Source organism: Gallinula chloropus (genome assembly GCF_964237585.1).
Source record: "Gallinula chloropus genome assembly, chromosome: 10".
Taxonomy (NCBI): Eukaryota; Metazoa; Chordata; class Aves; order Gruiformes; family Rallidae; genus Gallinula; species Gallinula chloropus.
Window position 1 is genome coordinate 2,463,995 of NC_140095.1, and position 26,489 is coordinate 2,490,483.

Sequence of the window (26,489 nt, forward strand, 5' to 3'; positions counted from 1 at the left end):
TCCCCCCCATTTGGCAATGAGAACTCCTTAACTGGAGCAGAATCCAAATTAGGACAGCACTGGCTGTGCTGAAAGCTGGTGAAGTTCCCCCTTCAAATGAAATTGTACAGATGCTTCATGGATTCTCTTGGTTCCTTGATGGACCAAGAAGGTTCTCCTCACTTTGTTTTGCTCAAGAATAATGAAAGATGATAGTGATGCTCCTCTCTTATGAGCCTGGAGAGGACTTAGGAAGATTTTTGATACGTGGCATCATAAACTCTTGAAAACTGAATGCTGTGAAGGAAGCTTTTTCAACTACAGACTGTGTCCTGAGGGCTTGTCCTTTATCCCTGTAGGCACATACACTCAGCAGCCTTTCTTAGAACAGCACCATGTGCAGGACAATATGTTTCACCAATGTTTTATGTTTCCAGGGAGATGGTGAAAGGGTCATGATAATAACTGGACCCAACATGGGAGGAAAGAGTTCATATATAAAGCAAGTTGCATTGATCACAGTCATGGCACAGATTGGTTCTTATGTTCCCGCAGAGGAGTCGACGATTGGTATTGTGGATGGTATTTTTACCAGGTAATCTTTCAAACTTTGCTGTATGTTTATGAAAATGTTACTGTGGTGGGGCATGTGTGTGCACATCCAAGTATAATTTAATGTTTCACTTAGAGCTTTAGAATTTATATTTGATGTTTCCCTTTTTCATTTTAAATACGTGCATTGGTTGTTGGGTTTTGGTTCTGATTTCCTGCTAAGCTATGGTACTTGTTTTGGAGTCTTTGAATCTCTAAAGGATAAAAATGTTAATGTGTCTCTCTTGATTAAGATGCAGGTATTGAACATCATGTGTCTGAATGGACACCTCAGCCAAATTTATTCTGCCAGGTGATAGCCAAATGATGTTTCCCCTAAAATGAATACTGTCACCTCTAAAAATCAGATCGGTTTCTGCAGGGCAGCACAGTTGTACATACAGTATTTGACACTGAGAATTTTGGGGTTTTGTCCTTTCTGTACTATCAGTCTTGAACACACTTCAGGTATTTTAAAAAAATTAATAATGGCAGTTCATTTCACTTAACATGTCTCATTTTCAGGACAGTGCTGAGTAATTTTTGAAGTCAAAACTTCCCTATTTTACTGTCTAATGTTTGCCAAGGATCATCCAGCTGGTTTTCCCCCCCTTTTTTTAGTCTGTTTTTGTAATCAGCAGAAGTTCTGTGTTACTGGTGGTACTGGAGATGGAAACTTATTTGTGGTTTTAATTTTCACAACAATTATATATCTGTAGTAGGATTATTTTTTCTGAAATTCTAGTTCTGTGATGGCAGAGTGCATTTCTTAATTTTACAAGGAATCTAAATACTGGTCATTTGGGATTGCTTCATCATATAATGATGATATGTTCTTAGGCCTCACTGTGTCATGACAAAAATGAATGCAGTTGTGCTTTGATGCACTTTGGTGCTAAGCAGGTGAATAAATTAGAAAACAATTTCTGTTATCTTTATAAAATTAATTGGAGCTGAAAATTCAAAATGATTACCTTTTTCCCTGTCCTGCGTTGAAAGTAATTGACTGGTTGATTGGATGAGCTTTTCTCAAGGGAATATAGGACACACAAGATCTGAATTACTTTACAGAAAAAAATTACAACATTATTAACAATTTGAACATTATTTTTGTTTTCCTTTGTAAGTGAACAGAGTACTTATCTTGTGTTCACACTGACAATTTCTAACCATACTTGCAAAGGTCTGTTACTCTTAAGCTTAATCTCCCCTTTTCTCTATTTTTATTTGGCTGTAATTGCTTATTTTTGCAGAAAAATTAAGAAATGTGACAGAGTCACTGGGCATGCCATTTCATTTTGTACCTTCTAGAAAGAGAATAAATCGGTTCTTATCCTCTACAGTACCTTGAAATTTATGTATCTGAGTTCCACCTGTTCTGCACTGCATTTCTCTGATTCTACTTGGCTTTTCTCTACATTATTGATATTGTTCAGATCTGTTCTGATAATGTAGTGTGGTTGAAGATAGAATTTGTTCTTTCAGGTTTCAAGCCAAGCAGACACAGAGCATGTTACTTACTGACTGAGGTTTCAGACCATTAATTTGGAGCCCAGACAAATTCTAACACAGGGGATTGACTGATTTATTTTTTTCCCTTGTCTAAATTAGCTTTGGAAGCTCAGCTAGATATGCCATTCTTCATTTAATGTGAAATGTGTCAAACACCAGATGAATATAGTAAAGAATTACTTAAAATCTTGTCATTGTGCTGGCAATTAAGAGTAAGCTAATTGGCTCAATATTAATCAAGAAGAAATTGAACATACATTGAGATAGGAAGAGTCATGCATTAGTTAAAAGGTTAACAGGAAGGATAAAAAAATAGAAAAGAAGCTGAGCTTATGTAATGCATTCCTTCAGAAATCCAGGGTGGTCACTTCAGTTTGTAAAAGACTGTAAGTGGATCTGCTTGTCTGCATCTCTTTAAACTTCTCTCTTCTGTATAGTGTATTTTGAGGGAATTGATTGTACTGGTGGGATAGGCATTAACTGTGGTGTTCTTACAGGATCTTGACCCAGTTGTAGCTTTTCTTTCAGTAAAAATGCTTAAAATACTTGGATCATTTTGCTTCAGCCTATGGAGTATAGCCCTTCCTTGCTGTACATATCCAAGTGATCATCATCCATGCTGATGATTGTAGGTCAGTTGTCAGTGCTCTTTTCTGTTCTGCTGTGTTGGATTGTCAGTAGCCACAGAGTGGTCTTTTGTCCCCAGTCTGGGCATGCCTACTTCCTGCTTTGTCCACATCTTCTCCAAATCGTGAACTTTGCTCTCTGCCATGAGAAAAGGAGAAACTTAGCAGATTCTGCAACTCAGAGGGAAAACGTGTACAGAGACTGTCCAGAAAGTTGGTACCTCTGTTTTGGTTAGTTTGAGAGTTTGGGGTAGGGTTTTTTGGGGTTTTTTTTCAGTGTTCTGGGAAGGCCTTAAAGTATGTAAGTCTAGGTTAACGTGGTGTTACACTCATAGTATTTCTTAGCCCTAGGAAGTAATTGATGAGTAGTTTTTAATGCCTGGTTGGAAGAGAAAACCAATAAATTCAGCTACCATGCAAAATGTCTTACATTGTTTCTTTAGTGCTCTCACTGAACAGACATGTATAAAGCCTTAGAAAAAGTTCTCTGCTTTTGCCAAGAACTCTGCTCTAGTAGGGAATGAGCTTGAAATTATTAGATTTTTCTCTTGACTTGCCCCCAGTTTTGGTTTGGCTTTTTTAGTTGTTTTCTTCTTCTGTGTTTTGTTGTCAGAAGGGCACATCTATGCTGACCTCCTTTTTGCACTGCCACACCAGACCACATACATGTCTTTCTGGAGAATGAGATTTTTTTTTGTTGTTGTTGATGATTTTGGTATCTTTTTAATCTTTAAAAAACATTGCATGGGAAGATGTCAGTTTCCAAGTTATTTTCATCACTGCCATGGTGTGTTGTTTTCTAGCACCCCTGCTGTGAGGGATGCTTTACAGGCTGACTCTGAGGAGTTCTGTGCATAAGGAGCACCAACAGTTCTGCTGCTTGCTAAATTTTTTGAGATACTGGTGCTTTATATTGCAGACTCTTTTGTTTGTAGACTGCATCTTTGAAGTGTGAATTTATATAGATTTAAGAGATTAACATTCATGTAAGATTTGATCATGTGTTGTAAGTAGGGTTTCCATGGAAATGGAGAGGTTGCTACTATGGTTATTCCTTTGGATCTGCCTAGTATTTATGTATGATAGCTTCTCTAAACTGGCTTTAAATACAGCATTATATTAAACATTTTTAAAGATGCAAAAGGAATTATATTGGTTACAGGTACGGTGAAAATAAAAGTGATTAATCTTCATTACTGGGTGTGTACACACAGTAGAGTGCTAAGGCTACTCTGAACATTTCACAGTAGTGTTGAGCATTCCATCCTAAAGAGGTATAATAGGAGAAAATCTTCTACTGCAAAATGTCCCTAAGCCCAGATGATATGCTGTTACAAGTCTGTGAATTGAAAATTTGGAGGGGTGGGGGTGAAAAGTATTCAGCTCGTGTTATTCACGTAAGTATCTTGAGTGCTCTGATGGACTCTCCCAAATCTCACCATGTTTTATGCTTAAAAATAGCCTTAAGTGTTTCCATTGATAGGATTTTGTTCCTAAACCTGAGAAGAGGGTGATAGTGGTTGTTAGTAAGCAAAAAGTTTGCATTACTGTTTGGTGGTCCGAGCTTCATAACATCAGACTAAAAAAACCACTGAAATATTCTTCATATTGCTGTATTTAAAGCTGTGTTTAGCGTAGTTTTGGAAAGATCAGTGCTCAATTTATATTGACTTTCAGTGTGATTTGAGTACTTAGTTCTCTGATGTTTGAAAATTCCTAATCAAGTTTCTCCGTTCAGTAAATGGGTTGAATTTCTGCTTCAAATTTGAACATTCAATTTGTTCTTCTACTACAGTTATTCAAACATGGAAATTAACATGTTTGTGTTTGTGTAGAAAGACAAAGCAAGTGTGGAGATGTACATATGGAGGAACTAATGAGAGAAATTCTGTTGACCTAATCATGTGGTCAGAAGAGATGATGTTTAGCTGCTGAAGACATCTGACCTTTAAAAGAGGTCTCACTTAATTACTAATGCAGTTTCTTAGAGCTAGAAAAGTACCTGTAAGTCACCAGTAGCTTTTCATGAGGGTCAATTTTCAAAATCGAGAATAAGAATGCTAGAACAACTTCAAGGTAAAATGTGTTCAAATAAACAAGGTAATTAATAATTCAAATTACTGAGTGCCTTGTATTCAAGATTCTGACTCAATTTATTAAATCACAAGCTGCCATTAGAAAGAATACTGTGAAAGAGGCCAACTCCTACCAACTCTAGATGATGGTGAAGGGACAAAGAAGAATTTCCTTCCTAGAGCGCCTACCTGCCTGGCTCTCCCTGTGTGCTGAATTAAAAGCAGTTTCACTTATATTCAGTGATCAGATGCACAGTCACACTTTGGTGACATGCATCTTCCAAGGACATTTAACACCATCAGTCAAATTGGGCTTACTGTTGAAGGTGCAGCTTCAGTTGACTGAGCTAATACATTGCGTTGTGCTTCAGTTTGGAAATTGCCTCTTGCAGGTTACGTGCCACATGCTTAAACGTTGCAGGAATAAATAGAAGCATCAGTAAGATCCATGTAGATTATCCTTTTGTGCACTTTGTCTCTTCTGAAAGTTATCCTGCTGTCTACTGATTCTCAGCATGTCTTTAATCTTCATGATAGCAAAGAAATATAGAGTTTGAGTTGTCTATGGAGGTGTATTAAGAAGAGAGAGAGGTGGTGGAGGTTGGCAGTACAGGTTAGTGAGTGATAGTGGTGGGTTGCCTGGGTAAGCAGCAGTTTAATGCTTTTGCTTCATGTAAGACACGCAGTTGCCTGCACTTCCAGGCAGTTGTCTTGGTAGAGGCTCTGTGCATTGCGTGATCTGTATGAAGGTTTACAGAACTTTGTCCTACATTTTATCCTTGTAACAGATGATTTAAATGTATTTTTAACATGGAGGGCACTCCTTATTGCTAAATCTATAGCTAGGAGATACTCAGCTCAAATTCCCCTGTGTATCTGAAAATGCTGTGAAAACAGATGGTAGTTGTTCACCTCAGCTGGGGAGGAATGGTTTTGTTCTTCTGGCTTGTATTGAGTGTCTGTATACAGGGTCTTTCTTATAGACAAGGCCACAGTGGAATCCTGAATCCGTTCTTGGGCTTAAGTGACATAGCTGTGTCACTGGCTTGTCTGTCTGTCTTCGTATAATGATTTTGAACATGTGTAATAGTTGCTCATTCAACTAAAACTGGAGTGCAAAGATCTTCAGGCAGCTGATCTTTAACACGTCTGTTTGGCATAACAAAGTTGCAGAGCCATATAAATTAGGCCCTCTGACTTTGAGCTGTTGCCGTCATACAGTAACTTGATGCTTCTGATCGATGCAGCAGAAGCTGTTTCCTGCTGAGGTACTTGTGTGTGTCCCTGGCTTGCACACAGCCTACTTGTGTTTGCAGATATGGAAACCAAGGGAAAGCATCAGGTTCAGGCTGAGCTTCTGAAAGGTGACTTTGAAGGCAGTCTTCAAACCTCTGCTCAGAGACCTACCTCATTGTCCTTCACACACAGGACACATTTGTGGTCTTTGCTTTCATAAGGAGAGAGGGGAGGCAGAGGAAAGGAAAGGATGTTTTTCTATATTGGTTGAGAACTGCCAGCCTCATTTAATACTGAAATAATGAGGCAAATTCATCCTCCAGGCTGCTGGCCTTAGTTGGGTCGTTTATTTCAAGTCCAGCATCCAAGATCCAGTTCCAGCCACATACCTCGGCCAGGAGTGGTGGTTCTGAGTTGATCAGGGGGTTGGTAAAGGGAAGGAGTTTTGATTGCTACAAGGAACAACAGTGCTATTGAGATTTGCCAACTGAAGATCAACTCCTGCTATTGAAAACTGCATTTCAGGCCCAACCCATGGTAAGCATCAGCTATGTCCTCACAGCTGTTAGATGTGGTGACAGAGTTCAGGGGCCTCTCTCACCTCATTGATCTTTTTCGAGTCTAAGAAATCATCTCTGAACAGGCAGGCTTTACCCTTGAAAAGACATCCCAGGTGGCTGCATTGCTTGGTTTGCCATTGCAGTGTCATTGAGCAAGACACAGCCAGTCAGTCACAGACCAGCACATCACTCCAGCCTGGATTTTTTATTCCAGTTGAGCCTTCTTGTGGCAGAGTGGCACTCTGTTTTAGAGGCATCCTAGTAGTTCCCACCTTCTTTCTCATCTATGAAAGAGAATAGGTGTAAGGAAACAAAGCTCTTTTTGTGTTCTCAGCTCTTTGAACAAAGTGACCGTGCATGTTTTCAGTCCTCTTCACAAGTCAGTCAGTCAGCTTCCATTGTGTGTTCCAGAGTAAAGAAGAAATGGCATTATTTGTATGTATGCCTGGCTTCACATGGTGACGCTGATGAGATTAAGTCTCTCTTTGTTAGTAGGAAGCTGCTTTAGAGGCCAAGACATTTCATCACCAAGTTCCTCAATGCATCGTGCTGTTCTGCCAGCTGGTGGCTGTACTTCCCTTACTGCTTGTCATTGCTTGCTCTGCTACTGCTCTGGTAGCACCTTTAACTGGTCCTGAAATGCACAAAGCTGACATGTGGGCCATTACACTTTACCTGTGAACACTGCATGCTTGCATGGGTAGTGAGAGCTGATGTTAGATCTAAAAAAGCAACATCTCAATGCTTGCTGATGTGACTTATTTCCATCATCCTGTGAGCAGAAAGACCTTTGTCAGTCACGTGCAATGGGATTCATGAAGATGGAAGAAAGAGCACTTATGTCATCCTGAAGTGACATTTCTTCTATGAGGTGCTACAGCCGTCATGGACTCTTCACCCATTTTATTTCTCAGCCTTGGTAGTTGGTGGCACAATGAGAATTTACTGGCCAGAGAGTAAGGGAAAGCTTCTGGCTGCACCTCTGTAGGCTCAAGCACAAATGCAGAATGTGTGGAGCTGTTGGCTTGTTCACATAATCCCTCCAAGGACTGCAGGTATCTCTGCTTCTGCAAGGTGTGTGAAGAGAAATCTTTTCCCATTGGTGTGCCCAGCTTTTGGGGATGAGAGGGTTGTTTTCCTTGTGCCAGAAAAATCTCACGTATTGTCAGTGGCATGATCATCAGCTGAAGCACACAAACATGAGATGCATAAGACTCAGGGGAGTGTAGATAATGTATTCTTTCTGTCAGGTCTTCTACTGTGCACAGCAGAGTGTGGCTATTCTCTGCCAAGGTGAGAAAACAAACTGGGATCAGCTTCTGACTGACACATTGTTCTCCCATGTAGGAGAAGTATGTTTATTCCACCTATAGTTGTATATTACAAGACAGAACTGTGACTAGTTGTAGTAATTTCTTACATATGATACAAAGGACCTTTAGAAACAACTGAATTTGTTTTGAAGCCCTTAATCCTTACCTTGTCTAGAAGATGAGATGATACTCTGGAAAGAAATGCTGTTAAAGCTGAGAAGATGGTGTAGATATGAAGGATTTCTTCAAAGTAAGCTAAAAAACCCAGGAAAATTCAGCCCTTATAAATCCACATTTCTTAAAAGGCTGTCCATCAAACATGCCATAATGCTTTCTTCTCTGTGTTTTATTCTGTCTGTTCTCTAAGTTTTGGACTTTCAAAAAGGTTGGGTCTCACAATAGATAAATTTTGTATGTTACCTCCCTAAGTACTTTAACAGCTATTTAATTCTGACAACTTGACAAACTCATTCTACAGTTTTGTCATGAGTGTGTGGAGCTGAAAGAAACTATTAGACAAACCTCACTATTTTCACTCTAGACAAGCTTTTAAAAAAATCTATAAAATGTACATATTTATGGCATCATTACAGATCTAATTACAATTAAAAACTGTGATGCAAAGCAAATACTGTGCATAAAACCAGCAAACATTTGGGCAGTCAGTTTTAGATGTTTGCATTTGTTTTTTTCTTTGCTTCACTGGACTGTCACTGTCTCAATAATTTTACAGATATTTAAATGGGGATGATTTACTTTTACACAGGTTAAAATGTTTCAAGGCTTAAGATTACCTTTTATAAGAAATCTTGAAAAAAATCAGAAAGCACAGGATGGAGTGGTATGTGAAGCAGGAAAAAGAGAACGTTTCTGTTTGAGTGGAAATTGAGTGGAAGATGTTTCCCAGGTGCCTTTCACAATAAATTGAAATCTGAGGTAAATCACTTAAGAATAAAAACAAAGTAGTGCTTGTAAATATTAATGGAAATGAATGTTCCATTGATGTAGCTGCTGGTGGCAAAAATTCTTCCCAGCTTTTTCGAACTACACAAATAATGTTGCCCTTAATTTCATTCCAGTTTTACCAGTTGGTCAGTTGGAGGGAGGTGCACAGGAGCAGAGGGAAGATTTTTGTATTTAAAATAATAAGTAACAAGCTCCATTTTTTCAGAGCTCCACTGCAGAGATGGTGCTATTCGGACAGCAGTAGGCAAAAAGAACAGTTTGTAACCAGGATGCAGCTTGTTAGATTTTTATGCATTGCTTGGTTCACAGATGAGCTGTATTTGGATAGAGATTGTCCAGGAACACGCTTGCTTGAAAGTGGGTTAGAAGTGTTCTTCATTAGAAATCTCTTCCTACAGAGTGATTTCACTAAACACGATAAAGAAATGGACATCATCCACCCAAAGCTGCTCTGTGTGTTTCATCTTGATTGCTGAGGGAGCAGCACACTGATGACATTTTAAAATGGTTAGCAGACCACAGGAGATTTGGGGGGCTTTTATGTCTTACATGTGCCTTTCCTATCTTCTTGTTAGTCTTTTATTCTCTGGATGGAGTATGATGGTACTGTTTTTCACCCCTTGAGGGGGTCTGCATTAATTCTGTTTTGTAAGAAATCTTAACCAACATATCCTATAGTATATTCTATTATGCACTAGAGATTACATAATCATGACTTTTTTTTTTAAATCTATGGAAAAGCCTTTTCCCGAAATCACTACATCACTACCATTTACAGGTTTCTGCGTCTTTCTCAGAATTGTTGTGCTGCCCACAGCCTCCAGAATCAGTCAGAATCATTGGGCTGGACTGAGACAGGTTTTGAGCATTCACATATTTAGCATAATAAATTCTTGTCCTTTCTGGTAAACTCCTCAGTAATTTGCCAGAATAGCTTATAGTGTCTGGCATATCACATGCAGTCTTTATTGTTCTTAACTCAAAAGACTAGTTTCTAAACTAAAAAATTCCTTGCTTCCATATATTGCTTTATTGATTTACTTGAGGCTTATAGGGTGGGATTACGAAGATTAGTCTTCCTGTCTGTCCTAGAAATATCAGTTAAATCACAAAACTTGGCATTGAAATTCAGCTAGTCAGTTTCTTCATACCTTTACCATAAAAATCTAGGCTATGAAATTCAAGTCTTGAGGTGACAGCAGTGTTGGGCATCCTATGTAATGCAGAAATCACCGTGAGACTGAGTGCTGAATAGAAACTGTGGAGGGGTTTATCTCAGCAGAGTAACTTGTCTGTGTCTTGCCGGGTTTTCTCTAGAACTGTGGTGGTGGTTGTGTTGGCTTTTTTTTTTTTTTAGTTTATTTTTAGTTTTTTTTATGCCTGAAAATAAACATTTAAATTTAAAGTCATGCAAAAACTAGATTCTCTCAATTTGCCTGTGTAGTTAGATTCTTAAAGGCTAGAAAATTAAAAAGTAAAGGTACCTTTTCATGTTTATTACATATGTGTGTATCTGTATATGTATAGCAGTGCTTACTGGTTTTGTCATACACACTAATTTATCTATTGTGCAGGAAGCAGGGAACTGTTATTACAATGCAGTTGCATACGTGTAATTATATGCTAAACAAGCATTGTTCCTATTGCTCTGGAAAGCAACAATGACAGTCAGACAAACAGAACTTGTTAGTTGTCAAGAACCCAGAAGTAACTTCCAGAAATGTTACTGCTTTGTGGCAGAGTAATTTATTTTGTTTCTTGCTTAATTGTGTTTGTGTTTATTGCCAGGATAACAAAAATTACTTAGGCCTTTCATTTATATTTACAGTGTTGTAATGATGCCTCTGGGGTAGATTATGCCCACCTTTCAAGGGGAAAAAAAGGTGGTGTAATAATATTCATTGAACCTGTTTTCTGTCACATGGAGATGTTCTTTTTGAAAAAGACAATAATATGTAAAAGTTGTAGTGAGTGTTCAAATAAGTTGAACATTATTTGCTGTGTTTTTTTCTAAAAATGTGTGTTGGACATATCACAGTACATCTGAACTGTATTTCTGACAGTGTTAAGTAGCTCAGTAGAAATACATTAAGCTGTGCTGTACATATATTTGTAGATAATTTAGCTTCATGTCTGGTCATTTCATAGTAACATAAATCTCCAATGTTAGGATTATATTTCGTATACATGTAATAATATTTAACAAAACAGTCTTTGGCTTATGTAACTTTCATTTGATAAAATTATTAATAAAAACACCTGTTTTGTTTGCAGCATTTTAAATCAGGCTTGAAAATCCTTTTAAGTTAATAAAAGACAGTTATTTAAACATAAAGTGAGATTTATAAAACAACTTCTGTTGCTTATTGCAGTATTACTGATAGGGATTGAAAGGCTTTCCCTGTGATAGTATTGTGTGGGCAAGGGGGAGGGGGGACAAACAAAAATTTGACTGTGAAGCTGACCAGCTCTCTTAACAGTCAAGTTGAAACTCTGACACTGAACAGTGGTATTTATCTTTCTAAAACTCTCCCCTGATATGATTTAACCTAGTCACAATTCGAATTGGATTTTCCATAGCGTCCACAGGTTTAAAGGGGAAAAGTTCACTTGCACTGAATACTTCAGCTGTTGTCCCTAGTCTGTTACTATAGTTTCTGCCTTTTAATCCCCCCTTGGCCTCAATCCTTCAGCTACATATGCACATTAACTTAATTACCTCGAGTTCCCTCCCTGGAATCCAAGAGTAGCAAGTGTAAACCTGTGCATATTTTAGGGATGAGTTTTTCTTTGTCTCCATTTTTTCAGCTTCTTTGGGCTAATATTGTCAGCTCACAAGTGAACACCCTAATTTGGATATCTCTGCTTGTAATTTAACCTTCAGCAAAATGATTGTACTCTTAATCTGTTCTTTCCCTTGTGACCATCAACAACATTTATACAGTGTTAATGGTTTCCTGTAGGAAAATTGGGGTAAACTTGTTTGGAGCTTCAGTTGCTTAATGCAGCTTTCATAAACTTCTCCACCTTGCACTGGCCTTCTGCTGTGCTCTCTGTCAGTGCTGGCAGATCTGTCCCTCAGGAGACACTGCAGTAGGGAAACCTCAGTTTGGTGCCTCTGTACAGGAACAAGTCATACCTTTCTCACTCAGGGCAAGAAAAAGAAATGCTTAGTTCTGTGTTTGAGTAAATGTAAAAGCTGATGGACCTGTGGAAAGCAGTCCATTGATGTGTTTGGCATGTTTGAGCGTGGAATTTAAGCTATTGCATCCTCTTCCTGCTACCAGACTCCCTGTTCCTCTGAGGGCTTGACTCTTGTGCCTTGAGAGCCAGCTCCTGTAAGGTTGTGTGTAATGTGGGATGGACAAAGTGAACTCACTCAAGCAAGTCCAGTTTTAAAAATACAATGGAAAGATTTAGAATTAAGCAGAAATCTGCCAGATTAACTGTGTGTAATTTATGTTCCTTAGGTGACAGGTATTTTTAAGGAGTTCTCTTATTATTGAGGGTATCATTGCTGAATTTTGGAGAATAACTTTCTTGGGTGTTCTTCACTAATTAATGTAACGTAAGCTTTTGGAAGGAAGCTTACAAGGGCAAGTAGTGATAGCACAAAGGGTAATGGTTTTAAACTAAAACAGAGTAGATTTAGATTAGATAGAAGTAAGAAATCCTTCCCTGTGAGCCTGAGCCTGGCGCAGGCTGCCCAGAGAAGCTGTGGCTGCCCCTGGATCCCTGGCAGGGTTCAAGGCCAGGCTGGATGGGGCTTTGGGCACCCTGGGTTACTGGAGGGTGTCCTTACACATAGCAGGGGATTAGAAATAAATGTGTCCCTTCCAACCCAAACCAGTCTGATGCTGTGATTCTAAGAACAACTGAATTTCTATTGCCTTGTAAAGCATTAGAAATGAGAGGATATTAGTAACTTCTTCTCATTCAGTGACTGTACTGACTAGAGCAGCATTGTGTCTTTTGAACTCAGTCCCACCTGAGTCCCATTCAGTCTGTTGAGGTGAATTCAGCTTTCAAATTATTAAATGCAATCCAGGGATGTTTTTCTGTCCTCCGGTTTTCAGCAAGTAAAGCAATGCAGTTCACATCTTGAAAGCCAGTCCTGTTAGATACATCTCTTTTAACATTCTGGGGTGCTTGCCTGTGCAGCATGCCTCTGTTGGCCAGGTCTATAAGGTAATGAGGATTTAAGTGATTACTTGTGTTGACTATTTCAATTAGCTAGTGATATGGGGGACAAAGGAAAAGGTTACAAAATGCTATGAAACTGAGTATTAAAATGACTTTGGACTTACTTTTCTTTCCAGGATAGTACAAAGTGTGTATCCCTAGTGATCTTAGGCTTTCACTAATTTGTCAGAGACTGAGAATACCATGTGTCTACAATAACTTACAAAATAAAAATGTATTTCACATTAAATTTATAATGTGTTCTGTCAGGCTTTTCAACAACTGTTCTAAATAAGGTAACATCTTCTGATTTCCTACATTGCCATCCACGCAACTTTGCACACATTTGCTTCTTAGAAGTTGTCCATGAATAATACAAAAATAAAAACTCCTGATAACAATGATTAGGATAAGGAGGTTTTTTTATAATTTTAAATTCTGTAATCACAGCTCTGTAAATTACTGTTCTTAATTGTCAGGTTTTAGTTTGAATCAGTAAGAGGTTCATGGAAATGAAGTGAATGATTTACCAGTACCCTGTGGGGGAGTGTGAAGCATTAGTTTCTTGCCAGTGAACAGTTAGAAATTTGCAGATGCTGTCTTCTAAAGAATTACTTGATAAATTTTCATTGTATGTGGCAAGTAGCCAGAAGTTAGGATATCCAAGTTGGGCTACTTTTATACTAAACACTGTTAAGTTCTGGTTAGCAGTTGGAGTCTTTCTAAAATACTCAGGGTTTCAAATTTCTTTTGTGGGCAAAACTGAACAATTGTTCTGGTTAAAGGTGTTTGGGATTCTTGGTACCACAGTAGGAGAGGACACAGAGTAGTCAGCCTGCCAATCCTCTGATTCGGATGCCTGTTTTCATTTTCTTGGCAGACCTGTTTGCAAACTTACTTTTAATTTCTAACCAGTGAAGTCTCAGTAAGTGTTGTTTGCTAGGTGCCTAGCAGAAAGTCAATAACCTGGTTCAGTGGCAGAGGATTTATCTTACCGTTGTGTTCCTCTGTTCATGTCAGGACCAGTAACAAGTGTTTCTGTTCTCATGAACATCATCTTCAGATAGTGCTCCCACTTTCACAGGCATTTGTTTTCTGCAGACACTTCAGCTGGTTAGAGTGTCTTCTGCAAAAGATGAAAGGATACAAGCAGTGTTCATGAGATCTTCAAAAAAAAATGAAAAGTAGTAACTGTAGGGTGTTAATGTTGTAGAGAACTAGAGAAGGAATAGGATAACCTCTAAGGCAAGACCCCATCTAATCCTAGAATCATAGACTGGTCTGGGTTGGAAGGGACCCCAAGGATCATAGAGCTCCAACCCCCCTGCCACAGGCAGGGCCACCAACCTCCAGGCCTGGAGCTACACAAGGTTGTCCTTTCTTCTGCAAGCTACTTATTTTAATAATTCCTGTTCAAATACAGTCAACTTTGAAATTATATTTTGAAGGGGTTTTTTTGTAAATTCGTCTTAAGGATTTATTTTATTTGTTTTTCTCAATGTTCTTGAATCACAGGAGTTTCTCTCTTGGTGTTGAGAGAGTGCTATTCTACACTTTACATTTAAGATATTCTCAGAGAAAAGAGTAATTTTAATGTTAATTGTTCTGGTTGAATAAATAATTTAACTTTGAGTGCATCCTGAGATGAAGCCTGGCTTCAGTTCTGATCCCAGGGAAGGTAAACCATAGCTGGAAACCAGAATACTTTCACCTGAAAATGACAGAGGCACTGTGTAGAGATTCTATACCAATCAGGTTTATTCTTCTGCAATAGGCACTAGGTTTCTTTTCTCCAGTAAGTATTTTAGATAAACTTTTGAAGTCAAATGCATATTTCTACATCTCATTTAAGTTTATTTTTCAGCTTTAAGTATTTTATAGTTAATAAATAGTATCAGGATTTTGTCAATGGTATGTAAATAAGGCTTTAGGAACGGGTTTGCAGTCTTGTTTTCTGGGATTTATTCAGTGCTATGTAGTTGCTTTTTGTTACCATTGGGAGCTCTTGGGCTGTGTGGTCGTTTTCACAAGCACTGTGAGGGATTTGTCCCAACAGAAACGAATAATATGATACCTGAGGTCCATGCAGTGCTCTTAATTTTATAATCAACCCCACCAATAGCATGTTAGATAACTTCTTCTGAAAGGCAGCATGGAAAAAAAACTTAACTGGAAGTGTCTGCATTTCAGATTAATTTTTCTGCTAGGGAATTCCTCCCACCCCACCCCCTCACATCCCCCCCCCAGCCCCCTCCTTCTCTCACCCTGGGGCAGTCTCGGTTTGAAGCTACAAGTCATCACGTTCACCCCTGGACTGCTGCACAGGGCAGCTGCAGTTCTCTGGGAGCCTTCTCTGCTCTGCTCCAAAATAAGGTTTTGTGTTATTCTGTTGGTTTGTGCCACTGGTAGTCATCAAGCCTGCAAGTCTTCCCTGTCTCCAGGACACTTTGGTTTTTTAAGAGCAGGATGCTGTGAGAAGGAGCTACAGGAAGGCCTCCATGGCCTCAATTTACATTTTCTCCTTCTAAACAGCTCTTTAGGGGTGACTCTCAAAGCCCTCAGATATTTCTAGCTGATCAAAAGCTTGAGAGCACCAGACTTGGAGGTGACTTTCAGGGCCACGCAGTTCAGGGATATTAGTTCCTGCCTGTTGAGTGCAGGTCTAAATGGATACTAACTGCATAAAAATTCTTCAGCTGCAAGGAAAAAAGGTACAAAGTTACTATTTCATTCTAGTGACATCATAGCTTGTATCATTAAAAAGATTCCTTACATCTCCAGAGCCTCCTTGAACAAAATATCACTGGATAACTTCCTAGAATGATGAACACTGGCATTGGAGAAGGTCAGTACTATGTGCAGGCACTGACTCAGGAGAGCAGATTAGAAAAAGCACCCTTTGAATGCTGCAAGTGTAGGATGTGGAAATCTGTGTCTTTCTCTCTAAGGGGTCACATGCAGGTTAAGCATGTTGTACTAGCTGGTTTGTATAAAGCTGGCTGGTGCTGCTGCATATCATCTAACTTATCCCACCAAAATTAATTTTTGGAAACATTGCTTCCCTGTTGTTTTCTCTGAGTTTATAGACAAGAATCTTTACCACTTGAAACCTAGCAATGAAAAGAGATAATGCTTCCTCCCTTTTTTTTTTCCTGTTACATAATAGATGTGTTGAACATTGTAAGAAGAAGAGCTTTTAATTTTATGAAATTTGGTTGGCTGTCAAAGAGACATTATAAAAAGTGGTTTCTAGCCAAATTGCATTTGCTGAGGAGTGATGAATCTCTTGCCAGCACTAAAGAGGCACTCTCCACATTGGATATCTGCACACTTGTCATGGGCAGAATGCAGTAATTTTTCTGAACGTAGACAGTAGAAATTCCATAGCAGAAATTGAAGTTTTCCTATTAACTGTCACTGCTTCCAGCAGCTGGTGTGCTGACAAATAGAGCAGAGGTGGTGGGGCTGGGTGGTATTGTTCCTGCTCTGATGGTTTGCTGTTGTGATTGCCTTACTCTCTTGTAAACTTCATTTTCCTGTACATGTTTGTGTTTTGTTGGTTTGTTGGTTTTTCTTTTGGGTGGAGGGGGGGTGTTCAGTTAAGAGAAGGAAGAAAATAAATATTATGCAGTGCATAACATGACTGCATCACTCAGGGATGACTCATACCTCTTCTCATATCCCACTGTATTGTCACCAGACATATTGTTAGGGTGAATGCAGTATTAAAATGTAATCAAATAGTTATTTTTGTGTACATATAAAAGTCAGAAAAATATCTGACCCCATTGGAGGCAGGGTGCCAGCAAAAGTGAGGCTTGGAGACTTCATTTAGGACCCTATGTAAAACAAATGAAAAAAGGCAGACAAACAAGATGATTTAAGGGGTGACAGCTTTAAGGCTCAGTATCTATAACATTTCTCTTTGCATTTTTACCCTAAAAGTTCATTGGGATAGCACCCAGGTATTAACTGTAAATTAGCTGCTAACAGTGGTAAATCATCTTCATTCTATTGAACATCAGGAGAAAGTTTAATGTTTTGACGTATAAAAACATTTAAGAGGCAAGCTACATTTAAATGTAAATTGAAAGCGACTGAATCCCACTGTAGTGGGATTTATAGTGGCTGTTTTAAACCTGAAGAAATGTTTAAGCAATAGGTGTTTTGTATCAAAAACTTCATTAGATCAGGAATAACACACAGTTGGAGCAATGCCTTGCTGCATATTAACTGTTAGTTTGATAAATGCAGACGTCCACATTAAAATATTTATTCTTACTTTTTTTGGATAAAATTATTGACGAGATACATTTGAAAAACAAGTGTGATTCTTCCTTCTAGTGTCAAGGGCACAGGCAGAAAGAACAATTTTATCCATTTTCAAAGGAAGATATTTCAGAGGTTTTATATCATTGAGAAACATACTGTTTTGTTTTTTTTTTTAAATCTGTAGATGAGCCTGAGTTGGATTTGAATGTTTCAAGATGCTGAAAAGAAATCTTCTTTTGCAGCTGTTGTTAAGAACAAGAGAACGATAATACTAATTTCTGTTTGTATCTTGAGCATTTAGTGAGGAAGTTCTGAAAATTATTTTCCTGAATGCAGATAAGATGCAAAATGGCTAAATGATTTTGAGGGCTCTATGGATCTGATGCAATCCAAGAGAAAAATAGAAATGAGAACTCTGAGTGTAATCATGCTAAGTTCAGAAAAGACAGCCTGTTAGATGTTCTCTCTGTAATGAAAAGCCAAATAAAAATTACATTGTAATAATGCTAGGGTTGTAAATGAAGTTGAAGTTGCCCATTATGGAGCCAGAGACTGTTTGGACATGAAAAGTATTTGCTGTTCTGGTAAATTTATTTGTAGTTAATAGTGATAAGCATAGTAATGTTGGAGTATACCTACTACTCGTGCAATCTTAAGTGCATACTCAGTGAAGTGCTGTTTGCTTGTTGTATGGTAATGCCCTGCCCATCTCCAACCAAGATCAGTTCGTCACAAGATTCACATGTCATGGAGTTACACATGACACCATACAAAATTTCCAGGGCAGGAACCAGAGGACCTACAGAAATCATAATTTTAATGTGTCCAGCCTATTTGTAGCCAGTTACTCTTGGCAATCAGAGATCCCCATAAAATTATGAGTATCTTGTTAGTGCTTCTGTAGGCAACAGAAGCGATTACATTAGAGAGATGCAGCAAAAGATTGAGAAAAAAAGGCTGTCTTGGGGTTCTCTTTAAAGGTTTTGATTGGCTTTAAATACTGTTGTGGCCAGCTGTTATATTTGAAAATGTGATATGTTAAGCCCAAGAGTCAGCTTTCCTTAAATCAATGAGGTTTGTATGTAACTATACTGTTGGCTGATGAGAGCGAACAAATCCGTTCTTGCAGCTGTACTCCGTGGATTGCTAATGATAACCTATCTCAGAAGTGGTATTGTAATGTGGTTAATGTAATTGAAAAGCATATGTGGGAAAAGGAAATTCTTTCTGCCAGTTAGAAAGCGTATTAATTGAATAGGTTAGGAAAGCTGCAGAAGAGAAGAACAGGGTGGATTACCAGTCGGTTTCTGAGGTGAAAACTGTTTCATGATTTGAGATAGAATCTGACTTGAAATGGTGCTAAAAGACCTGTATGAAACGTGAAGGAATTTGTGTGTCTGAGTTTGCATGTGGATGTGTACAGAGCGTAAGAGAAGCTCACCTGCTTGGAGACCATTAAGTTCAGGGACATTTGTGGAAAAGGATGAGGAGAGAAATGTTTCTCTTAAACATGTTTAAACATGATAGTGAGATTGTGTACCTGTGTAAGTAGGGGAAATCATTGTTATATTGTTACAGCCTGAAGAAACTAGCTTCTGTATCTGTTTGGATGCTTAAATACCCGGTCACCTTGAGTGTCCACTTTATCACTACATGGAGATTCTAATATCTGACACTTTCAGGTCTTGTAGGCATTTATAAAACATGCAAATTACATGGTCACACTAAACCAAAGAAGTAAAATTTGTTTTCACTGCTACATTTGCTGTTACCGTTCTAGTGAGCTGAATGGTATGAATTCCCAGGGTCCTTTTTAGGAGAACAGGCTGCCTGCTACTGTTTGTGAAGGTAGAAGAATTGCATGATAAGAAATACCCCCTTGTCTACCTCATCTTTTTCCTCTGATTCCTATAGTTGACATGTTATGCTGAGATTCCTGTCTACAGATTTACCTTGGGACTTAGATTACTGATGGCCCAGAAAAATTCTCTGCTGTTCCTACAGTCTGACATTCCCCAGAGGCCCATAGGGTCAGTATAGTCTTGGAGAATGCAGGCAAGCCTTTATTAATGGTACATGAATATTTTATTAATGGTACATGGATAGATCTTTCACTCTTTTAGAGTAACCTCACATCTGCAGCATGTACTCTTGCAGCTTTTTTTCCTAAGCAGTAGCTTGTTCTGGAAGGTGAATGTTCTGCCTTAGTTTTACTGCTCTGCTTGGATCAGCAACATGACATTTATAATAAAATGGTTTCATTATAAGAAGGTTTGTTTTTTTTTTTTTTCCCCAACATTATCTGGCATTTATTTGAAGTTAATAAATTGATCTGTTTTGAATCTCAATGCAGAATGGGTGCAGCAGACAACATTTACAAAGGTCGAAGTACTTTTATGGAAGAACTGACAGATACTGCTGAGATAATAAGAAAAGCAACTTCAAGATCACTAGTAATTTTGGATGAATTGGGAAGAGGAACTAGCACACATGATGGAATTGCTATTGCTTATGCTACACTGGAACATTTCATTAGAGTTGTAAGTGTTTGATCTGACATGTGGTTGTGAATGCTTTTTCAGCCTGTCCCATGTTAGGCTGAACTGGACATGATGCCTGTTTCCTTGTAGAAATGTAGCATGTCTAGACTCAGAGCAAAGGGGCATGGATAGAGGATACCAGTGTTGTGTTTTATAACTGTTTTAAGCCAAACCTTCTTACATGCCTTACCTCATTGTTGTAGGTGGAGTCACTGACACTGTTTGTCACTCACTATCCTTCGGTTTGTGAGCTAGAGAAGATGTATCCAGACAAAGCTGGTAATTACCACATGGCTTTCTTGGTGAATGAGGAGGAAAGTGCTGAACAAAAAGGTACAGTATAAATCCATCTGAGGTTTTCACACAACAGGTGTAGGCAGAAACTGTAGAAGTGTAATTTAAACCTCAACATGAAAGTTACATGTTCAAATTCACTAGAATATCAGCCTATACAGAAATTTTGGAGGGCTTGAAAACTGTACAACCATTTCTCTTTCACATTTAATACAAGAATCAGTAACCTGGGTCAGATAAAAGAGTCACACAGCTTGGTAACTCACAGTAGATGAATACAAAGGATTAGGGAGGAGGGATTAGGGATCAAATGTGTGTTAACTCTTTCTCTAGAAGATCTCACTGTCTGCAAACATTTGCTCTTTTGGGGGCTTCAAGAGCTAGATGGTTTTCTGATTTTTATTATTTTCAACAAGGTTGTCTAGTTTCTCTGTGTATGCATGTGTACTTTTGGCATCTTCATCCTATTGTGTAAGCAGTTTTCACTGCATTGTGTGAAGAACAACTTCCTCTGCTTAGCCCTTTTCCTTGTTTGACAAGTACCTTGAGCCTCTCTAACTGCAGTGATGATCACCCTTCATGGTGAGAACTGACTGTTACTGTAAGTTTCCTATCTTTTAACCAATTATATACAAATGCAAAGGCATTCCTTTTAGATTATGGCTGCTTAGTTTTCAGAGGAGCACTTGATGCAGGGCTCTTGTCAAATACCTTTCGAAAATTCACACAGGGTTTATCCACTACATGTGTCTTACTCACATGGCATCCAAACTTAGAACAGATTTGTGATGTAGGAATTCCCTCCATACCTTTGCTTTTTTTTCTTTTTCTTGATGTATCAGGTTTAATCAGGTGCTTGACAATTCTGCTTGTATTCTGGTTTTCCTGCTTTGCCTGAATTCTTCTTAGGAATATTTAAGAATTGATATGAGCATCAGCATGTCCTTTGCTCACAAAGTTCATTAACTGGAGTGTTGATCTTTGATCCCATGATACAACTGAGATGTTACCAACATTCAGTACTTACTAGTCCTTAACAGCTGTGTCCACAAAGCCCTATCATTTATGTTTCACTTTGTCTTATTTCACGTTTATGTCCTGCTTCAGCATTTCTACCTTAAATGTTATTTTACCTGAACCTTCAGGTTATATGTAGTCTTTACAGTTTTGCTACAGAGAGACACAATAGCCTGTGAGCAAAAATGCATCTGTGTTTCTTACTCTATAACTTTAGCTTCTGTTGTCTTAACATTTTAATTGTTTCATTTAAGGTGAGTTTTATGGCATGTTTTTTCCCAATCTTTGACTTAGATAACTCAATTCACCTTGAGTCATTATCAGTTATGGAAATGTCCATTGTTCCAAAATCTTGCAATCTTAAAACAGAAAAGTGAATGGTAGTGAATGATGTTGTAGAGTTTCTGGTCTTTACACAAGGCCTGGCTTGTGCAGAGTTGCAACAAGGATGTCTTAGGAGGAAAAGGAAGGAGTCATAGGACCTATAATGATGTCTTTTACATTTGTACCTTTTCATCCTGTAGAAAACCCCCTAGCAGAGGATCCACCATCCCAACTTGTATTTTTTTCTAAGCATTTTTTATGGCTTTCAGCCTCCTGGTAGGCAGGAAGCTTTTTAATGTGGTGTGGTTATGGACTTCTTGACTGATAGGTTACTGACACTGTCATTGCTTAGCAGACATGAGATGGAGTGTCCCAGTTGCAACATAATTAATCAGTTTGACGTACAGTTTTTGACACACAGAGATAAGTCTGCTAAAAAAGACACCAGGTAAACATCTATTTAAGAGTTTTTTCATTCTCACAATGGGTAGGTAAAACAGAATAAATCATACCTGAAGCATGAATGGCAATGAGACCACAGTCTTTGTCATTTCAGTCTTTGGTCTGCTGTGTTTTATTAACATAATAGTTTCTCATTTTGGTTTTATTTTTTAGGATTTGAACACGAAGAGAATCCTGAATTTATCACTTTCCTTTATCAAATCACTAAAGGAGTCTCTGCAAGGAGTTATGGGCTAAATGTTGCCAAACTGGCAGATCTTCCTGAAGAAATCTTGAAGAAGGCAGCTCACAAATCAAAGGAGTTGGAGAGGATAGTGAATATGAAAAGGTCAGAACAATTGTGATTTCCCCTCTCCTCAATGAATATTCAGCTATGAATTTAAGAACATTTCACACAGTATGCATTAAAAAATGTACAGTAAGAACTACTTCAGCTACCCTCCTCTACTTTTCAGGGAAGACAGTGAAACAAACCTCAAAAAAAAAAAAATCTTAGGGAAATCGTGCTATCTCTTTCAATCAAAGCTTTAGATTTAAAAGGTAGATACTATGTCAGAGGTTAATTGCTGCTCTCTGAAACAGGATTGGAAAAAACTAAATGCATGTTGAGCTAACATTAGGAATAAACTGTGGGGGGTCTTTTTCTTATGCTAAATACGTAATGTATGCTTTCATGTATGTATTTTCTCTGTTTTCAGAGAAAATATTTAAACATATATTTAATATTTAGAATATAACTCACATCTAGTATCTCTTCTGTTCTACCAGCGATAGTGAAAATATTAATATATTTAATTTGGAAAGGATATTATTCTCCGTGGAACTTGTATTTGCATAATACAATATAGATGAATATTCTTCAGTTTAACTTAAAAAATTAAGTATTTATGATTTAATTAAAGTATTAATAATTTATAATTTATTTTGTTTACCTCCTCCTCCCACTCCCCGACACAACACACAAAAATTTACTGAAAGTTTGGGCGTTTTAATATCTTTCTGCTAACCACTTTTCATTTAGGAGCTTATGCACTTTATATAGAGACTAGTTATGAAAATTCTTATGTGTGTCAAATAGTATCACCTCTATAAAACCTGTAACATTATATATATAGTTTAGATATAAGTATGTGCGAGCATTCATTTTAATTTCCACTGAATTTTTTGTTATTGTTGTTTTCAGTGGCAGTCCTATCAGTAAACCTTCAGGAATATAATAAATTAACATCCTTGTTGCCTGGTGGTTGTAACTAATCCTGACAGAATAATTTTGTATGAGAAAATTTTGAGTACTAATTATTTGTAGGTGCAAGCAGTTCTTTTGAAACTGAACAGTGCTTAGTGCTTAACACCAGTTTTTATCCCTTTTTCAAAAAGCAAAATAATTCTTTTGATGATACATGACAGTTTGTGGGAAAAATAATGTGGTGGCTTCTGTTAATTGGAAATAATAGCCCATAATTGACAAAAGTAAAACAACAAATTACTAGCAGTGACTTGACTCTGTTGTTATGTGGGGTTCTAAAATCAAGGAAAAAAAATGTTTTCCAGAAAGGTGAGAGTATGAGCTGGAAGGGTAGTGTTACTGTGTGATAAAATTAAGATGCAAAATAATACTATATGTACATTTAGCTTGTATTACTTTGTTCTGTGAAAATCATGCTAGCATATTACTTGGACAGGGCACAGAGTTCTAGTGTGTCTCCAACCTGTGGGCAGTAAAACTACTATCCAGTGATGTCATTAGAAGATTGATTTACAGTGCCCATGGAGGGGTAGCATGAGGGCTGACCAGCCAGTTTTAATTAAGGGACTTAATTGTGCCCAGTTGTTCAGCTTTTGAATAGGTAGGTAAGCGATTGTCTCTATTTTAGATTTTGGTATAGAATTTGCTTCTGTACTTGTGGTGGTTTGGCCCTGGCTGGAGGCCAGACACCCACCAAAGTCGCTCTGTCACTCCCCTTCTCAGCTAGGCAGGGGAGAGGAGATATAATGAGAGTCTCAGAAGTGAGATGAGGACAGGGAGAGACCATTCCACAATCAGCACCAAGGGCACAACAGACTCAACATGGAATAAAATGCACCTATTTATTACCCAACTGAAACAGGGCAGGGTAATGAGAAATCAAACCAAATCTTAAAACCCCACCCCTCCCATCTTCCCAGGCTCAACTCCACCCCCCATTTCTCTCCCTCTTCCCCCAGCAACACAAGAGGATGGGGGCTGGGGTCAGTCCATCAGATGTGGGTAACCTGCTGCCTCTGAGACTAGCTTACACCATGTGATGTTTGACGCTTTCTCTTCTCCCTTTAAGGACAGTGAGCTACACAGGGGGTGAGGGACAAGGGACATCCAAGGCACATCAGTTGGTAATTCATCAGATTTGACCTGTAGCAGGTTATTCCTTCCCTGGAGACCTTTTGCACACACTTTGTAGGGAACTTCATGCAGCTGTATAAACCTGGAGCTCAAGTCAATGACAAAGTAAAAAAAAATCCCAACAAACAACTATTATGTCCAATGACTTCAAAGAGTATAAATGATTGTATTAATTTTTCCAGTTCTCCCGTGTAGGTCATTATAGAAATACTTGCTTTTGTATATTCCTGTTTATTTTCCCTTATTACCATGATGTCATCTAAATGCCAGAGTATTTTCCTATACCTTCTCCTCAAAAGAGGCATTAACAAATTCAGAATTTGGTATGACATATCAGTGGTAGGAAATAAAAATTATCATGAACTTGGGAATAAAACTCAGACCTCTTCGTAGCAGTATACTTGTGGTGTAACAATACCCACAGGCTAGCTGTCTTGTCTTAGTTTTTAAAACACATTCATTTTATTTAAGAAAATCCACTGTGTAATTCCATCCAGTCTTGACATCTTTGTCATCAGGAATGTATTAACCTATTTTAAACATCCTGTTGTTATTTGTGTCAGCTCTTTTTAAATCAAAAAGTATTAAAAAAAGAACACAGAAGGATGTGTCTACTCATTTATATTGAAAATATCTCTTTATGGTTCTACTAATGCACATTTGTTGGAATTGAATGCTGAAAATTAAACAGTGCAAACTACAATGCTGTTTGTTGCCTTTGCTCTTGCTCAGTGTTCTATTTCATCTCATCAGTGTTTCTAGTGCTCTGAAGTTAGCTATAAAATTAAATTGTTGACTGACAGAGCTGGAATAAATATGTTTGGAAATGTTAAATAATTGTTTAAAGATCACATAACATTTTAAACTGTGCAAACTGCTGGTTTTGACTGTGTATAAAATTTTGCATAAGACTATAGGGCTTTCAAGGTTTGATGTGTTTAATTTAAAAATACTTCCACATTCTGACTGATATTTGTTTGCCCCCCACCCCCCTTTTTTCCAGGAAAAGGCTAAAGTGCTTTGCTGAAGTATGGCAGATAAATGATTCTCAGGAACTACAGAAATGGAAAAGTATGTGTGAACCTGAAGATGAAAGAAAGGACAGTTTTTAGTCTTCAAATCATGCTTAAAGATTGAAAATATTGGGGATGCAAAATACAGATCTGAAGACAAACAGATTATAGGTGCATTAAGCTGACTTTTCTGCCTTTTGAGAGATAAGAGATGATGCATTGTGATATGATGCTCCACACCCACTTCCTGATTGTATCTTTCTCACTCCACATTTCCTCCCTGAAGTGTTTTCACCCTTTTCCTTTAATGCAAAATGTCTAGTGGCATTGGATTTGGTTTCTAATATGTTTAGAAAACAAGAGAAAAATTACGTTGATAAGTAATTTGGCAAATATTTTTAAATAAAATAATGTCTTTTAAATTTATCACATTTCAATTTCTATAAAAATCCCTCTGTGTTGCAAAAATGTAGCTGAGTCTTGACTATGCTATACTGCTGTGCAACTGGTAAATGACTGCCATAAAGAGACTTTTTTGGTTTGCTTGTTCTAGTATTAATGCATTTAAAAATCACTGGTTTTGTAGATCACCCTCTAACATGCACCATGAATTACGAACAGTGTGTGGCTGGATAGGAGAGATGGTGCAACTAGTAGTTCTCAAAGCAGCAGCACAAAACACACATTGACTGGTTTTCCTCTTCATTCTTATGCATACCTGCTTCTTTTTCAGCTTCAGCTTCTGATATTGGCATGGTCTGAAGACTGACATACCCTAAATAATGTTGGAGTACCATAAGATGAGATGAAAAAGGCAATTCAGACTATGCAACTGACATCCCCTGTGCTCTGTCAAATGCAGAGTAAAGCTGGGAAACATGTTTAAAAACAGAAATGATGTTTTTTAAATTTTGAGTGTGATATCCAATTGATTTTCCTTTATAAACATAACCACTTGCTATGAAAGTGGACAGTGATGTCCAGACACTTAAAACTTGGTAAATACTTTGTTGTGTTTTAAAAAAAAAAAAAAAAGTGGAAAGAAATTAAATAAAATATAGTCTTTATTTTAGTCTTTTTTATAGTCTTGATGAAATGAGGTTTTGTAATCTTGGAGACAGCTGAACCTTTCTAATTTTTTTCAGTT

General features: G+C 37.9%; 1 protein-coding gene across 1 annotated transcript in view; it reads left to right on the top strand.

Annotated features, from left to right (window-relative positions):
* The window catches only part of LOC311195315 (DNA mismatch repair protein Msh3-like), a gene marked incomplete at its 5' end in the record, with an annotated part of 50,573 nt that extends 24,969 nt beyond the window's left edge, over nt 1-25,604 (top strand). The window contains 5 exons of the mRNA XM_084268694.1: nt 417-574; nt 19,666-19,852; nt 20,056-20,185; nt 22,103-22,277; nt 25,333-25,604. Of these exons, the coding sequence (XP_084124820.1) occupies nt 417-574; nt 19,666-19,852; nt 20,056-20,185; nt 22,103-22,277; nt 25,333-25,441 (759 nt within the window). The 3' untranslated portion in view covers nt 25,442-25,604. The remainder of the gene's footprint in view (nt 1-416; nt 575-19,665; nt 19,853-20,055; nt 20,186-22,102; nt 22,278-25,332) is intronic.
* Nucleotides 25,605-26,489: the final 885 nt, after the last annotated feature.